General features: G+C 34.9%; 1 protein-coding gene across 2 annotated transcripts in view; it reads left to right on the top strand.

Moving 5' to 3' along the window:
* The window catches only part of ATAD2B (ATPase family AAA domain containing 2B), a 120488-nt gene that overhangs the window by 45598 nt on the left and 55587 nt on the right, over window positions 1-19303 (top strand). For both annotated transcript variants that reach the window (XM_080685083.1, XM_080685084.1), the window contains exons 14-17: window positions 2799-2958; window positions 6306-6396; window positions 12222-12533; window positions 15690-15825. In XM_080685083.1, the coding sequence (XP_080541209.1) occupies window positions 2799-2958; window positions 6306-6396; window positions 12222-12533; window positions 15690-15825 (699 nt within the window). The remainder of the gene's footprint in view (window positions 1-2798; window positions 2959-6305; window positions 6397-12221; window positions 12534-15689; window positions 15826-19303) is intronic.

The raw sequence follows: 19303 nt of genomic DNA on the forward strand, positions 1-19303 counted from the left end.
CCCTCTCTCTCTAAAATCAATAAAAATATATTTAAATTAAATATGTATATAATAAAACAGGCAGTTCAGTGCTCTTGGGAAAGAATGGCCTTTTCAATAAATAATGCTGGGAAAATTGGGTATCTTTTTGGTGAAAAAATAAAACTGATTTTTCTTCACACTTTATAAAACAATTCCAGTTGGATTTTTAAGTCCATATTTGAAAGATGATACAAATTCTTTTAGAAGATAGTATAGAAGGGTTAGGGCAGGCAAGTAGACCTCAAATATAGTATTTAAGTCATGTAGACTTTATTTTAAACATAATAGGGATTACTAGAGAATTTTGATCCAGGAGCTGGTAATTAAAAATTTTAAATTAAAGGTAACTTTTGGTAGAATTTAAGGTAGGGTGTAATTCTGTTTTTGGTCATGTTTAAAACTTTGTATTCTGGATAATCCTTGTACAAAACACTTAAAAATGTTGATAAATCCTAACAAACAGGTCTGGCCAGTGTGGCTTAGTTGGTTGGGCGTCCTCCCGTGCACGGAAAGGTTGCTGGTTCATTCCTGGTCAGGGCACATGCCTGGGTTGTAGGCTCGATCCCTAGTAAGGGGCATGTAGGAGGCAGCTGATCGATATACTGCCCTCACATCGACGTTTCTTTTTTTCCCTTTCCCCTCCTCTTTCTCTAAAAATCAATAAAAAAATCTTTAAAAAAATCCTAACAACATTTGAAATGCTCCTGGTGATTGGAATATACTAAGGAAAAGTTTGAGATTAAATATGAACTTATACTTAAGGATGCTTATTTCTCACCCCTTACATCTTGAGTGAGGCACTTATGTCATTAATTTTCAGTTATTCAATAGATAAGAATAAGCACAAATCCTCCGCATGCATGTCTCTAGCATTTTGGTCTCATTTATAGGTTTGGGAAACAGGTGGGACAGTTTATTTAGGAGCAAGAATGATTTCTTTAACATGTTGAGCATATTGGAGAAGTTATTTCACACTGGTGTTAGCAGTAAGAATAGAAGTGAGAACAGTTGGAAAACACTAAGAAGACAATTGTTACTAGAATTATGGTTTATCTTATAATTAGACATGAAACATTTCTATTCAGTAATGTTTAAAGCATAGTTTAAAAATCTAAAATAATTTTGACTTGAATTTAGTTACAATGATAGCCATTCTAAAGAAAATGTTTAAAATTATAATAATGCAAATGTAATTCTGTAGGAACTCTAAACAAAATATAAATTGGCAGACAACACCCCTACCCAAGATTGCTATTAAAAGACTGATATATTTCTTATTTTTTTTTCAGAAACAGCTTTATTGAGATAAACATACAGTTCACTCATTTAAACTGTATGATTCAGTGGCTTCCAGTGTATTTACAGAGTTGTGTAACCATTACCACAACCAATTATTGAACATTTTCATTTCCCCAGAAAGAATCCTTGTATCTTTTAGCCATCACTCTCCAACCTCTCCCTTGTCCCCCACCAAGTCCTAGGCAATCACTAACATACTTTGACTTGCTATAGATATGCCCATTTTAGACTTTTCATAAAAATGAAATCATACAATTTGTGGACTTTTGTAGCTGGCTTTTTTTTTTTTTCATTTAGCACAGTGTTTTCAAGGTTCATCCATGTTGTAGCATCTGTCAGTACTTCATTTATTTTTATTGACAAATAATCTATTGTATGGATATGCCACATTTTATTTGTCCATTTATCCAGTTGATGGACATTGAGCTGCTTCGACTTTTTGGCTGTTATGAATAAAGCTACTATGAACATTTTTTTTTGTGTGTGGACATTGTTGGGTCATATGGTAACTCTATGTTTAGTAGTTGAAAGAACTCTCAGGCTGTTTTCCAAAGAGGCACATTTCACAAGTGAAGGAGAGAGGGAAGGAGAGAGGGAGGGAGAGAAACATCGATTTATTGTTTCACTTATTTATACATTCATTGGTTGCTTTTTGTATGTGCCATGACCAATATCAAACCTGTGACTGGGTTCAAACCTGCAACCTTGGTGTATGGTGACGATGCTAACCAACTGACCACCCAGCCAGGGTCGCTACCTCATTTGGTTTTGATTTGGATATTGCTAATGACTAAGGATGGGCCCTTTGTATGTTTTTGTATGGAGAAATGTCTATTTACATCTTTTGACTATTTTTAAATTAGGTTACTTTTTTTGTTGTTGAGTTGTGGTTGTTTTTGTGTATTCTGAGTCCTAAACCCTTATTAAATATATAATTTGTAAATATTTTCTCTCCTGTTCTTTAGGTTGCCTTTTAACTTTCTTGGTAGTTAAAGGCAGAAAAACTTTTAATTTTGATGTAGACCATTTTTATGGTTTTTTTGTTGTTGCTGTATGTGTTTTTTTAAAATATATTTTTTATTGATTTCAGAGAGGAAGGGAGAGGGAGAGAGAGAAACATCAATGATGAGAAAGATTCATTGATCGGCTGCCTCCTGCATGCCCCACACTGGGGATTGGGGATTGAGCCCGCAACCTGGGCATGTGCCCTGACCGGGAATCGAACCGTGACCTCCTGGGTCGTCAGTCGACGCTCAACCACTGAACCATGTGGGCCGGGCTTTGTTGCTGAGTTTTTGGTGTCTATTAATGTTTGAATACTTTTGAAAATGATTTCTGTATATTACTTGATCTTGCATAAAGATAATTATACTATAATTTTATTTGCATTTTAAGATTGATACAAGTTAGTATAAAAAGCAGTTTTTACAACTTCTTTTTAATTTTTTTTCCAATTTTGTCTAAAAATTTTGTTACAGCTCCATAGTGTCAACCCTCCTTGCTCTTATGGATGGATTAGACAATAGGGGTGAAATTGTTGTTATTGGTGCTACAAATAGACTTGATTCTATAGATCCTGCTCTCAGGAGACCTGGTCGTTTTGACAGAGAATTCCTTTTCAACTTGCCTGATCAAAAGGTAAGAGTTTCTGGTTTTGATCTATTAAGATCTATTTGTGATTCAGTTATGTGACATATATGTATTTTGAGAGTGGTATTTTATGAATTTTCATTTTTAAAATATATTTTATTGATTTTTTTTTTACAGAGAGGAAGGGAGAAGGATAGAGAGTTAGAAACATTGATGAGAGAGAAACATCAATCAGCTGCCTCCTGCACACCTCCTACTGGGGATGTGCCCACAACCAAGGTACATGCCCTTGATCGGAATCGAACCTGGGACCTTTCAGTCCACAGGCCGACGCTCTATCCACTGAGCCAAACCGGTTAGGGCTGAATTTTCATTTTTAAAATTATGCTTCTGGGATATCAGAGTTAATTCTATAAAAAAACCTTGTAATTATTAAGTAACTTAGTCTTTTCTATTAATAGTTATCAGAAAGTTTATGCTTTTTAAGAAGAGGAAAACCCTTGATTAAGTTACTGTAGATGCTTACTCTTTTCTTTTAGTTCTCCAGATTGGAGTAATTATCTTGTATGGCAGGTTATATGTCTCTAAGTAGCTTTGTTCCCATAAAAATGACATTTGTAGCATATTGGTGGGTTTATGAATAAGGGCCCAAAATACAAATTTTCATAGAAATGACCATACCATCATATTTAATTAAAAGCAGCATATGTTATTCATTATAGTGTAGTTTCTAAAAGAATGTGTAATTAAAACATGGTAGTGTATAATCATTGAATATGTAAAATGTTATGTATTATACAAAGTTCTTTTTTTCTAATTCTACTTGAGAATTTTATTGTTAGTTTTGGTTTGACCAGTTTAATCATCAACTGTTTCTTCACTGGGAACTTAAGTTTGAGAGGGAGAGATGAATGAAGAGAAGGTACTATGTTTGACAGTGCTTCCCATGTAATTTAATATTTCAAATAAGTCTAATGGGAATATTTATAACAGCCATACAAATGTAAACGAAAGAAAGCAGAGAAGATACTGCATATGAATATATGTAGATACACACTCATGTTGTTATATGGCTTTGATTTCAGAATTTTGTATAAAATGCTTGGCTTATATACATAGATAGGCAAGACTAAGTTGGTAGGACAGTTTAGAAGACTATAGGGCAGGGGTGGGGTACCTTTTTTCTGCCAAGGGCCATTTGGATATTTACAATATCTTTCACGGGCCATACAAAATTATCATCTTAAAAATATTTGGTCAAACATTTAATTAACTCACCCCTAATGCCTTGGCAGGGCCAGACCAAATGGTTTCGCGGGCCTTACACAGCCTGTGGGCCGGACATTTCCCACCGCTGATACAGGGAAATTAAGGCAATGGCTCCACTGTATAGAGCAGTTAATACCTCAATTTGACGTCAGTTTGCACAGCCACTGGAATGTGTCTCATTTTTGAATTGACAACCCAATTCATAGGCTTTAATTTGGCATCAGAATCCACTCTGGTTTACATAGCTTAGAGTAAGAAACATAGCTTATACAGTAACATTTTCATTATCCAAGTGCAACGTCAAGACTGTGCCAATGCACAGAAGTTTGCTTAGTTGAAGGAGACAAAGCTGAAGTGGGTGCAGTCTGCTTCAGCCTGGGGAACATCAGCTATCTTGTTGCATATCTTACAACAGTCCAGGCATCTTTTAGGCTCTTACCAGTATATGGGAAATGTGCTTAGTTCTAGGAGACACAGCCAGTATTCATTTCAGCACAGGAAAGCCATTACCTTGATTTCTCAATTGTCTTCTATTTTGTCTTAGTCATGTAGGCCTCAGAGTCTGTATGCTAATCACAATTAAGACACTTAATAATAAGCAAGGTCTAGAACAGCATTGTCTAATTCAATTATGTGCAATAATGGAAATGTTCTTTATTTACATTGTCCATTGAGCAATGTCCAGTATGATAGCCACTAGCCACATGTGGCTGTTGGGCATTTGAAATGTCATTAGTGTAGCTAAGGAACTGAATTTTAAATTTTATTTAATTAAAAAATTTGAATAAAATAGCATCACATAGTTAGTGGCTTACTGTATTGTGCAGCATGGATCTTGAACATAGTTTTCCACATTAATTTAAACTATGTGTGTTTTTTTTTAAATGTATTTTATTGATTTTTTTACAGAGAGAAAGGGAGAGGGATAGAGAGTTAGAAACATCGATGAGAGAGAAACATCGATCAGCTGCCTCCTGCACATCCCCCACTGGGGATATGCCCGCAATCAAGGTACATGCCCTTGACCGGAATCGAACCTGGGACCCTTTAGTCTACAGGCCAACGCTCTATCCACTGAGCCAAACTGGCTAGGGCTTAAACTATGTTTTAAGGAAACTGTGCTGTGTGACCTAAACCTAAGGCCATTTTTTTCTGGTCTGGGTCTGTGGAAAAGACCTGGACTGGCTGTTCACCTTTTTTCCTTAGATAATATTTAAGGTATGAGACTAGATGAGAGCACCAAGTCCTTTGTCTTGAGCAGTCAGTAAGGTAAGAGGAAAAAGGAAGCCAAGTGAAGAAAGTGTATCAGTGAGGAGGTTGTGATTTAATAGTGTTGCTAAGTTAAATCAGATGATGACAGAAAATTAGCTGTCCTGTTTAATTAATATCTATCTATTTATTTATTTATTTATTTATTTATTTACTTACTTACTTACTTACTTAATTTAGAGAGAGAGAGAGAGAGAGAGGAAGGGAGAGAAACATCAGTTTGTTGTTCCATCTATTTATGCATTCATTGGTTGATTCGTGTATGTGCCCTCGAACCCGCAACCCGGGTATGTGCCCTGATTGGCAATCAAACCCAGGATCTTTCAGTGTATGGGATGATGCTCCAACCAATTAAGCCAGAGAAGCCAGGGCTGACTTCAAACTTCTTAAAAATTTTAAATTACTTGTCATTTAGCTCATTGTTAGGCATAGTACTTTATAATTATGATAGGACCAAAGGTTCTATGAAACCTAAATCTAAAGTTTGTCTAAAAGTTATGGTTATTATAACATTAAGTTTTTTGTTCATGTTTTCAAATTATAAAAATGATGTGGCGGAAAAGTGAAATTTAGTTTTGAAATCTAGTCCTAAGTCAGTTACGTAATCATATGTGTCACTAGTCACGTTCCCTCACCTCTCTGAATATTAAATGTCTTAGTGTGTGAAATAGAGACAAGATCTCACTGCCCATGCCGCAGGGTTATTATGGGAATCAGAGTTGATGCGGATGCCAACGTGTTTAAATTCTTTAAAAATAAACTTTTACTTTTCTGGAGTAGGGTTAGTCCATAAATTTGTTCCAGCAAATGTATTTGAGGGGCTGATATATTTTATTTAACTGTATTTTTCTTTTTAGGCAAGAAAACACATATTACAGATTCATACCAGGGATTGGAATCCAAAATTGTCAGATGCTTTTTTAGGTGAATTGGCTGAAAAATGTGTTGGTGAGTGCTACTATTTGAATTCTTTGATTATTATTGTTTATTCTGCTCAGTCTTCCTTTACCCTTATATTTGGAATATGAATGAGCATAGTTATGTCTTTGTGCAATACATGGCTGTACCTTTAAATGTAAAAAATTATTTTAAACATTGCACTTGAAGTTTGAACACTTCTAAATTAGGATTTTAACTGCCATTAGGTGATTGACTAACAAAGCTCAATAGTAATATTCCTTTCATTGAGTGCTGGATTTCCATAATGTTATTACAGTGTTTCCTTTTAGGAATTGTCCCCTTTCAGAAATTTTACTAAGAAAAGTAAGTGTAAACTTGACAGATAAAGATTCATGTCAAAGGCAGGACTGTGTAGTCTTTCACTTTGCAGATTACATGATGGACTCATCTTCATGAAGTTGAGTGAGAGGAGTCTTCAGAGAACATACTGATGGCATCTGCTAGTATTTCCCCAAATATAAAACTTTCCAATTTAATGTTGTCATTCACAGAATGGAAGATCTCCCACAGAGTGAATGACACTACTGTCCTAAAAGGATGTGGTCAGAGTATTTTATGTACATACATGACCATACAAAGGAGATGGAATTCAGGGGTTTTGGCTCTAATCAGGTCTGAAATAAAAATGAGTACATATTTAAGCAATCAAGTATACACATAGATATTTTTCCTTTATTCTTTTTCCATCTTTTGTCTGCTTTCCTAAAAAATCTATATTAAAAGGTCTCTCTCCATGAACCTTTCAAGCATTATGTAGAAATCCCCCAAATAAGTCCACTAACAACAACTTTCTTGGGAAAACTTTAAAGTTACCAAAACCAAAAAGAACAATTTAGTTTAAAAAAATCATTGTGATCCACCATCAAATAATTAAAACTTAAATAGAACATTAGTCCATTCAGTTAGCTACATCCGAATTATCCTCTTCATCCACAGGGACCTCCATCTCCGAAGCAGCATCTCTCAGCTTTTGAACCTCAAAGACCTCGACATCTTCTGGTGAGGAGAAAACGTAAATCTCTCCAGCACTACTCCAGTTTAAGCTTTGCCTGGTATCAGAGAGCATGCGCCAAATCCATTTCATGTACATTTAGCTTGACCTTCGCAAAGCCCTGTGCTGCTTTATGGGAGAGGGTGGTATTTGGTGCAGAATCCAGTCTTTTCCCATTTTGAAATTTGACCCCTCTTATATCCTGCTATTTTTTATTATATTGTATTAGAGTACAGGTCAGACTGGGGAATTTTTATAGTTTCTTCTGTGAATTTGTCACAGAATGATCCTTAACTGAAATAAGAAGTCTTCAAAAAAATTTTGGAAACTCCCTAAAACATAGGTACTTTTTAAATTACTTTCTATTACCCTATCTATCATGTGAAATAATATTATATACTCCAAGTCTTCATCCTAAATGTTAGAATCTTAGTTTCCTTTTTCATTTCTAAAGACCACTACGTATTTTTTCAAGTGATTAATTTTAACTTTTAGTTAGTTTCTTAAGTTAAAAAAATTTTAAAACATAATTTCTTATAGGACTGAAAAACTTCTCTTGCCTTCTTTGGGGTGGTGGTGGTTTAGAATCTGCTTATAGATACACATAATTTTCTTTTTGGAGAAAGACATATAATAAGTCCATTATAATTTTTTATTATGATTTTGGTTGTGACATTTTAATGTGAAACCAGTTCATATTAAAAAAATCAAATGCAGGTCTTCAAACAGGAATGAAATAGTAATAAATTTTAAATTCATTATGAACTTACCATTTTATGTACCCCAAACATGTTTTAACAAGTATGAGTTCAGTTCATGCTTAACAAAGACTGTACAGTCTTGATGAACAACTGCAAAAATAGCTGACCTCTCGTTAGAGGTTATGGATTTGGTAACTTTTACCTTGAAATAAATTCCCAAGTACTTGGAGGTGTTTGCATGCATAATAGGTGTGATTTTTTTTTAGTAGTGCTCAAGTAATTCGGTATGCAGAACATGTACACAAATAGTAGGAGCTTAAGGTTAATGAAGAGCTTAAACCTAATCATATTTCTCTATTCATTTTTACTAAGAGGGCCAAAACAGTGAAAGTGTATCATTGAGGCATCTATTTTGTGAGCCTTCATTATGTTTGATGTTTTACTTAAAAAATAAATTAAAATTTATTATTGCCTATTTCTAGTCTATAACCTCTTTGAATAGCTTCTATTTTCAGTGTTTCAGACCAATTTCCATCTTAATACCAGTATTAAAAAATGCTTTTTCTTTGATATCTAGATATTTGGGTTCTTCAGAGCATTATACTTGTAATGGTGGAATTAGTATGCTTATGGAATTCATATGAAAAAGGATGTTTTTTTCCCCTTAACATCAACTTTTAACTTAAAAAAGGCTTAGTATATTTTCAGTATGTTTAGAATGATTATATCATCTATTTTTCTAAAGTAGGACTCTTAAGTGAAAAAATATGCTCTTAGTTGTGGTTACCCAAATATAACTTATTTAGCCATAGTTTTGATGTACTTTTAATTCTGTTTTAGAGTCTCATAAAGGGGAAAAATGTATATATATTTAAATATTGTTGAAAGTATTACATATGTCCCTTCCCCCCCATTGACCCCTTCTGGCCCTGCCCCACCCTCACCCCAGGCCTTCACCACCCTATTATCTGTGTCCATGAGTAAAGGAAATATATTATGAATTCAGTTCTTAATATTTTTGTATATAAGAATCACTTGTAAAGCTTTCTGAAAATACACGTTTATAATATTAAACCACAAGAGCTTCTGATTTACTGTTTATTGGGAATCTGTTTTTGTTTCAGTTTCATTGTTTATTCAGATGAGTAGTCAAGGTTGAGCACCCCAGATAAAAACTAATAATTCTCATTCATAAGCAAATGTAAAGAAGATAACTCCTATTTTTTATAGTCTAAAGTTTATTTAAATGGGATCTATTATTATTGATTAGCTTATAGCTTATGTTTAATAAATTAAGAAAATGAACATTATATTGCTGTTATGTAAATTATTAACATTATTATGTCAAACAGATGTCATGCGCAACATTTACTGCATGAAATACCTTTTAGTGGCTTTTTGTTTTGCATTGTTTCTGAGGTTCCCCCCCCCCCTTTTTTAACTTAGGTTTTGCACTGAAAATTAGGATCATATATAGTATGTTCACTAACTGTATATACTTTAAAAATTATTATTGATATTATTACAGATAGTCTCCCATTCTCCCCCTTTCCCCATTTGCCTACCTCTACCCAGACCCTGGCACCCCTCCCTGGCCTTCACTCTGTTGTCTGTGTCCATGGCTATGTATATATGTTCTTAGACTATTCTCTTCACCTTTTATCCAGTTCCCCCTTCCTCCTTCCCTCTGTATATACTTTTTTTTAAAAATATGTTTTTATTGATTTCAGAGAGGAAGGGAGAGGGATAGAGAGAGAGAAACATCAGTGATCAGGGAGAATCATTGCTTGGCTACCTCCTGCACCCCCCTACTGGGGGGGATCAAGTCCGCAACCCTGGCATATGCCCTTGGCCGGAATTGAACCGGGGACCCTTAAGTCCACAGACTGACATTCTATCCACTGAGCCGAACCAGCTAGGGCTGTATATACTTTTAAAGAAGAAAAAGAAACGTGGTTGTTTATATTGTTTCAAGAGGGTAGTTTATTCTTTTTACTTCCTCTGAAATGTATTATTTCATTAAGTATTTATGAGCTGATGTTTTACAGTTATTTTGTTGAACTAAGTTAACAGATATGTATGGCACAGGAAATGATACTTTTTTTTTTCACTGAGAAATAGAAAATAAAATGAGAGAGTAATGGTAAATTTTGTTCTGCAGAATTATTTGGGAGATTGATTGCTGTCATGGGACAGTGTTAATCCTTAATCTGCTTATAGTTTTCTGGATTAAATTCTCATAGGTCATATTAAGTTTTCCCCTATCTCTGTGTAAATGTTTCTTTAGGAATGCAATACTTTCTATGTTTTTTTCATAATTTTCATTGAAATTATTAAGTTGCTTTAATAATAAAATTGTTTAGATTTCTTAAAAAAAGAAAAACAAAAAACTCAGTAACTATAATTTATCCACTTCTTATGGTAGTACATAGTAACCTAACAGTTTTACCTTCGCAAACTACATATAAGCCTGGAGTTAACTCTTTTTCTCTTTTTATTCATTCTTTTACTCAAGAAATATTTATTGGATATCTACTGAATGCCAGGCCAGGCATCATTCTCTGTATTTGAGAATCCTTAGTGATCAAAACAAATACCCCTACTCTCCCAGAGCTCACATTGCAGTTGGGGAAGGCAGAAATAAAGATAATAGGTAAATGATTTGGTGGTGAGTGCTACGGAAAAAAGAGAGCAGGGTTAAAGAGGATCCTCTCCCCCGCTCCCTCTCGCCCCCCCTCCCCAGTTATTTGTAAGACTTGATTAACAGAATTATTTGCCCTAGCAGTTTGATTTATCCCTTAATGTATTTTTTCTACCAGTTAGTCTAGGGCAGTGGTTGGCAAACTCATTAGTCAACAGAGCCAAATAATCAACAGTACAACGATTGAAATTTCTTTTGAGAGCCAAATTTTTTAAACTTAAACTTCTTCTAACACCACTTCTTCAAAATAGACTCACCCAGGCCGTGGCATTTTGTGGAAGAGTCACACTCAAGGGGCCAAAGAGCTGCATGTGGCTCGCGAGCCGTGGTTTGCCGACCACAGGTCTAGGGCCATTTCTTCTCTCCTCATTGGTGGTTTTCCTGTCTAACCACCATTTTTGTTTCAGTATTTAAGTGTTCAGTGAGACCATTGTGAGGTATAAAAAGATAAATAAACCTGATACCACTCTTTGAAGAGCTGAGACCAATGTTGTATAACTAGGTCAAATGGTTCCCCCTGCTGGTCTAATTGATAAAGGTGGCCAAATGCAAGTTTAATTGTTAATATAAAAAACAACATGGTTAGTTTGAGTTTTCTTTATTTTTGTGTTAAAAACCTAATAAATAGTATATTTTTGTAATTGTTGCTTAAATGAATGAAATGACTTAAAAGCATCTGGGGCTTGATCTGTTGTTAACTATTATAATCATTTAAATATGGGTAATGGATAATATCCTTGTTGGTATATTCCTTAGAACTAGATCATCAGTCATTTTAAGCTAAAAAAAAAAAGTAATATACAACATATGTGAAGTTAATGTGAAAAATTAATGAACTTTTATTCCCTTTAATGTTTTGGAACTATCAGAGATGATCACAACTTTAAAATATAATTTTTGGGATAATTAGATATCAACTTCTTCTCAGTAGCACTCAGAGTTGGTAGTAGAATAAGCTTTGTTTTTGAAGTTTCTGCTTATGTGCTATTTTGTATTACTCTATTATATGTGTTTGGAAATTAGTAATATTGAAAAAGTTGATAGGTAACTGTAATGTCATAAAGACTAAACTAATGATTGGGAATATTGCTGAAGGATTGAGATAAAACTATTATTCTTTTAAAACCTCTTTTGAAGAAAAATTGTCAATTATCATCTGTGGTAATGGCACAAAATACATGACTTATTTTAATATTATTAGTTCATGTGTTAATATAAATATTCAAAACATTTTAGTCTTAATGAGTAAACAATTTTATTAGGTGATTTTAAATGGTCAACTTTCATTTTGCTGATAAAATTACAAATAATTATTGATTTTTGTATTATTTCCTTAGGTATAGATGCGTATATTTGTGACACATAGTTGGCCTTAGAAGAATGAACTTACCTTTGTTGTCCTTTTCCTTTTGTGTATTAGGGTATTGTGGAGCTGATATCAAGGCCCTGTGCACTGAAGCTGCCCTGATTGCCCTGCGGAGGCGTTACCCCCAGATCTATGCCAGCAGCCATAAACTGCAGCTGGACGTGTCCTCAATAGTGCTCAGCGCTCAGGATTTTTACCGTGCAATGCAGAATATCGTGCCTGCTTCCCAGCGTGCTGTCATGTCTTCGGGACATGCACTGTCCCCCATCATAAGGCCACTGCTAGAAAGAAGCTTCAACAATATCCTGGCAGTCTTGCAAAAAGTGTTTCCTCATGCTGAAATTAGCCAGAGTGACAAGAAAGAAGGTACTATAATTATTTTTTCGTATTGTTAAAATGAAACAAGTACAAGCATAAATAAATTTTGAATTTTCTCAGAAGCTTATTTATTTATGTGTTACTCTTTTATATTTGCCATGAATATAGAAAATATACCTTTTTTATTCACAACTGTGTATCCCTGGCCTGGCATGTTGCCTAGTATATGGTAGTTGACCAGTGAATGTTTATTAAAAATACACATGTGAATGTTTGTTTATTTGCTCTTGGGACATTCTCATTGTCTTAATGTAGGAGTATTATGGTCTTTTGAGAAGTTGATTATAATAATAATGGCTTACAGTTATGTTATTATTATAAAGCCCTTACACAAATTGTTGTTTATTAATTCTCATAACAATCCTGTGGGGTAGGTACTCTTTATTTTATAAATGAGGAAATAGAAGATTGAGGAAGGTATTCACTTTTATAGGGTCACTCAGTAAGTTCTAGGGCTTACTCAAACCCAGGGACCCTGACTACAGAACCCATGCTCTTAATTATGGTACTGTAAAGCCCCTCTGGATTCTATTCACCACTTGTTTTTATTGGCAGAGCAGTCTAGTTTGCTGTACTAATGGAGTATAAATTTTTAGTGAGGAAGTAGATTAAAATCAGGTTATAAAATATCTTGGATTCTAGCCTCAAGATTGTAGTTTGGACCTGAGGTAAAGATAGAAAGCTACCTTTAAAAACAGAAAGCTACCTTTCCTATTCATTTACAGGAAAACTTTAAGTTCATAAGCTAATCAGAGTAAGGCCGATGAACTTTGAAGAGAAAGTAATATGTTTTAATTATCTTCTTTTCCCCAGTTCATAGTACCTTGTTTAGCAAGTGGTCTGTATCAAATAGAAAATTGTTCAGTGAATTACACTAACATTGAAAATACATGTAATAAAACCCATTAATATTCAAATGAATTTTGCTGTTCTAAATCTATTTTTCAGGAACTTTATTTTTTAGGGATGGATTCTCATGAAATGTCATATGGATTATTCAGTTTCTTTAATTAAATATGGAAGGGAATAAATATTTTATTATCTTTGAGCCAGGTACTCTGCCATAAATCATACATTTCTTATCTCTGACTTCCATAACTAAGGATATATACTAGTATTTCCCATCCAACTTTTTAAAACTTAAAACAAATATTTTTATTGACTTATAGAAAGAGAGGAAGGGAGAGGGAGAGAGAAACATTGATGTGGGAGCATAATATCTATTGGCTGCCTCTTGCACACCCCCTACCTGGGATTGAGCCTGCAACCTGGGCATGTGTCCTGACCGGGAATTAAATTAGCAACTTTTCAGTGCATGGGACAATGCCCAACCAACTGAGCTACACTGACAAAGGCTTCCCAAATGTTTTAATTTGTTGCTTTTATAAGAACTGGCCATAACTCAAGATTTCTGGGGATTTCTCCTCTTCTTTCATATGGGGCACGTTTCTTTGTTTCTTCATTTTGGCTGCCTCTCTGTATTTGTTTCTGTGTATTAGGTAGATCTGCTGTGTCTCCCAGTCTTGGTAGGGTGACCTTGTGTAATAGGTGTCCTGTGGCTCAGTGGCTCAATGTCCTTGATCACCTGAGCGAGGTGCTCCAGGAATACCCCTTGTGTGGGTTATGTGAGCCCTCCTGTGGTATTGAGTCTCGATTACTGCTGGCCCATCCCTGGGTGGGATTGACCCTCAGGCTGTCTGACTCTGAGGAGTGAGGAGTGACCCCCACCACAATGTAGAGCTCTGTACAGGTGCTGACCACATGAAGTCGAATTTGCTCCAGTAGGTTCTGGTGCCCACTGAAGTCGCCCTGTGAAGTGTGCTGCTTGTGGGACTAATTGGGTCATTCTCTGATGTGGTCTGAAGCCAGCCACTAGGTGTGTTGGTTCTGGGTCAAGTGCCCTATATTATACCAAATATCTTAGATGAAATGTACTGGTTTTCATCAAAATTAACTTAGAGATAAATATTACATGATCTCACTCATTTGTGGAACATAAAGAACATCATAAATTAATGAACAAAAATAGATAAAGACAAAGAAACATCGAACAGACTGTTAAACTTCAGCGGGAAGGCAGGGGAGGGTGGGGGGCGGTAAGAGATCAACCAAAGGGCTTGTATGCATGCACATAAGCATAACCAATGGACACAGACACTGTGGGGTGAGGGCATGTGCCGGGATTTGGGGGAGGCTAGGGGAAGGTCGATGGGGGAAAAAGGAGACATATGTACTACTATTTGTAATACTTTAAACCAGCGGTCACCAGCCTTTCGGATGTGGACCACCAGTTGGCGACCCCTGCTTTAAACAATTAAAAAAAATTAACTTAGAGATTTTTAATAAATAGGATGGGTATTTTATGCGAGTGCTATTTCTTCTCAGTCTTGTAGTCAATGAAGACTCCTAAATTATATCTTACAACACTTAAGTAGTCTGTAAAGGTGAAAGAATTACATTATTTCACTTATAAATTACTCAAAACAGTGCAGTTTGTCAGTTAGCCTGCTCAATCTATATTATTTGATAACTTACTAGTTTATGTCATTTGATATTTTTAAATATATTTTTTATTGTTGATAGTATTATAGATACCTCCCATTTCCTCCCCCTTCCCCCCCTCCTCCCAACCTTTTCTCCCCCCTCTCCTAGGTCTTCACAACCCTATTGCCCGTGTCCATGGCTATGCATATCTATATATATAAAAGCCTAATATGCAGAGTGTCCCCTCATGAGTTCGACTGACTGGGAGTTCGATCACTTGCTATGACATGCGTTGACCGCAAGGGGCTGGCGGGGAACGAAGGAAGGCCCTGGCCAGCAGCCGGCGGCCGGGGAAGGGAGGCTCTGGCCGGGAAAGGAGGCCCCAGCCAGTGGCTGGCAGCTGGGGAAGGGAGGCCCTGGCTGGCAGCTACCTGTGCACGAATTGTGTGCCTGGGGCCTCTAGTAAGTATATAAGTTCTTTGGTTTATCTTTTCTCATCCCCCCAAATCCATATCGAGGTATGTCAGTCTGTTCCATGACTCCATGGTTCTGGTTAATTTGATTTTTAAACCAATTTTTCTTAGCTTTTGTAGAGCCTAATATTAAATGACTTTATAAGCCTCAATCTTTGTGATTTTGTTTTGTTTTGTTTTTGAACAGATATAGATACTCTAGTTTTAGATGATAGTGAAGATGAGAATGCTTTATCAATTTTTGAGACCAGTTGTCACTCAGGATCACCAAAGAAACAGTCATCAGCTGCTGCTGTACATAAATCCTACCTTCATTTTACAATGTAAGTAATGTAAATCACATTTCTTTCCATTTAGCATGATTTTTACTACTTTATGGTTAGAATTATGGTATATTTTTACTTATGGTTATAACCTTGAGGACTTTGATTTTCTGTTGTTTGGACACAGTTCTGGAATACTTACTGTGTATATTTTTTTTGTGTGGTAATAAATTGGTTTATTGGTCAACTGTAAAAAATTTTTTCTAAACAGATTATGACTTTTATTTAAACCAAAGTGGAAGGAAGGGTTATCTTTAGAAAATCAACCCTAATTTTATTGATTTTTATTTGAACTAAAATGAACAGAAGTGAATTGTTTACCATGTTTAGAATATTTTAATTTACAATAAGTTTAAGATGATAATTTAGGGACTCTAAGGTACTAAAAAGATTTTGAATTAGAAATTGCTCAGTAATTAAACAAATAACTTTTCAATTCTCCAAAATCCCATTAGTTTACACTTTCCTAATTTAGATTTCCATTTACATTCACCTTTATCTATATTAAAGCAGCTTTTGCTATGCACTTTAATGGGTAAACAATATTAGTGCTAATCTAATTTTAAATTAAGGGACCAAATAGTTTCAAATACTAATAGCATCATCACTTGCATTTACATAATTATTATGAGAGTTAAGGACCATATGCTCCAGTCAGGTAAGTCTAATCGCACTTTTTTTTTGAAGATGTTGGGTTATGTGTTACATTTAAGTAATTTTCCTTTTGACGTATTTTGAACAAATCTAAGTCTTCATCTTGGAACTGAAGTTTCTCCCATGTAGATTTTGGTAAAATGTTACTTTAATTATTTGCATTGATGACTCTTGCTTGTTTTGCATTTTTAAAAATGAGAATAAATTACTTTCATTTACTCTTTTTTTCTTTTAACAGCAAGCTCTTCTATTAGAAACTTTTTTCTTTTACTCCTGGGTCATTACTTTTATGCCCTCAGGGACGTTTTCTTAGACTATTTCAGTAATTTTACAGATCTGCTTTATTCATGGCTAAGGGAAAGCCAAACAGTCCTCCCACTCCCTACTAGCTAGCCTGTGTGTGTGTGTGTGTGTGTGTGTGTGTGTGTGTGTGTGTGTGTGTAGATTGTTTTGACAATTTTAGTTATTTGGATTTGAAATACATGATAGCAGAGCTAAGAAACTGTCAAAAGATAATATGTTCCAATTTTATAACATAGTTCTGTTGTCAGTAAAGTGATACAGAAATAGATTTTGATATGAGAAATCTTTTTTTTAATAATTTTTTTATTGATTTCAGAGAGGAAGGGAGTGGGAGAGAGAGATAGAAACATAAATGATGAGAGAGAATCATTAATCGGCTGCCTCTGGCATGCCCCACATTGGGGATCGAGCCCACAACGCGGGCATGTGCCCTTGACTGGAATCGAACCCGGGACCTTTCATTCCACAGCCCGACGCTCTATCCACGGAGCCAAACCAGCTAGGGCTAGTTTATAGCCTTTTTGAAATTGGTTTAATTTTAGCTTCCTTTACATAAGCTTTCCTAGTTCTGATTTGACTTTAATAGTGAGACAGCTATATATTCTAGAATAAGCTTTTTTTTGGGTTATAAATGTTTTGATAAATCTTATTCATTTCTTTCTTTATCCACCCATTCTGCCAGTTTTTATGTGTTTACTATACTACAGGCACTGTACGAGGTGCCAAAGACATAAGCATGATTAAAGTATAACATTCTTAGTCTGGAGAAGTTCTTGATATTGGAGATGACAGACATTGAAATATGACTGAGGTGCTATGAAAGCAGAACTAAGAAGCTTTCATTGGGAAATCCAGGAGGGCTTCGCAGGAGAAATAGTGACATTTGCTATTTTTTTTGAGTATGAAGGGATAGGAGTTAGCATCTGATGTTCATTGCAAACTAGATGTGTGGAAAATGTATAAAGCTTGGGGCCTTATGTATGACAACTCATATAGGTCTTTCAATAATCATATAGCTAATTTGTGGTATCATTATTTTATAGATGATGAAACTGAAACACTAAGTTAATTGCCCATGATCATGCTGCTAGCAGGTGGCAGAGCCAAGGTCTATACTGTTTGTTTCCTGGGATCATATTCTTTCTCTTATACTATGCAGTTTCCAAATTGATTTCTGAGCTTAATATGTAGATAGGAAAATGCATTGCTTTTCTGGGTAGGTTAGACAATATTTTTACACTTTCTAAGAAATATACATGTTAGAATGTAAGCCTTTAATAAGGGCTACACAATGTTTTTGGTTAGTTTTTTATTGGTTTGACCTCTGGTTTGAACAACGTGTGTTAGCATGCCAGACCAATAAAAACAAGGTGCTAGAGTAGACACATAGAAAGTATGACTTTAATTCTGGTCTCCAGTAACATTAGCTTGGGCATTGCTGGTGGGTTTCTGTTTCTGGGAGTAGTTTCCTAAAACAGTGTTGAAACCTTTAATTTAGATTTAAGGTGAAATATAAGTAAAGATATTTAAGGTCTGTCAATCTGGTAGAAAACCCTTATGATGGAAAATAAGTTTACTTTCTTACAATATTTTGCCATAAGGGGATGAGAAACACAGCTTTCTGAGGTTTCCCAAATGAAAATAGCTTTGTTTTTTCTAATTAGAAAGATGATATACTCTGTAGAAAATTCAAGTAATAAAGAAGAGCATAAAGAAGAAAGTAAAAATTAAAGCCCAGGCATCTGCAGGTAATATTTGTTAGTTTTGGTGACCACCCTTCCTGTGCATATAGACAGACCCACATAATATCTTATATAAACTATATCCTCCTTGTAAGGTTTTTAATATATCTTGCTGTTTTATCCATTATGTTGGGAATGTTATTTCATGTCAGTATATTTAATGCCATTCTTTTAAAATAGCTGCACAGTACTTTATTTTTTAGATGTTCCTTAGTTTATATAACCTTACTGATAAAAATTGACGTTTCCAATTTTCCTCTTTTATAAATAGTGCTGTGGTAGTCAAATTTCTAAGTATACATCTTTGTACCATTATCTGATTCAGAACTTAGGGTAAATTTTAAAAACTGTGATTGCTGTGTAAAAGGGTGTATATATTTAAAAACATGATACAGGTTGTTAAATTTCTTCCAGAAAGGTAGTACCAATTTTATTTTTATCACTAATGATATTTTCCCTATATCCTTATTAATTCTGAGTACAATTTGTCTTTTTAAATCTTTGTCAACCAAACAGACGAAATAACATCTTGTTTATTTGAATCATTCATTCATTCATTCAGAGTGCACATCATGTGTTGCATATTGTCCTAGGTACCTAGAATATGTCAGTGAGCAAAATGGGCTATGATCCTTGCTCTCATTCAGCTTACGTTTTAGATGGAGACAAAGAACAGTAAGTGTAATAGATAAATAAAATGTTAGAAGATAAATACGATGAAAAAATATAGAGAATGCTAAGAGGTAAGGGAGTTTTTGGGAGTGAGATAAGTTGCCATA

This window comes from Plecotus auritus (genome assembly GCF_963455305.1).
Source record: "Plecotus auritus genome assembly, chromosome: 8".
Taxonomy (NCBI): domain Eukaryota; kingdom Metazoa; phylum Chordata; class Mammalia; order Chiroptera; family Vespertilionidae; genus Plecotus; species Plecotus auritus.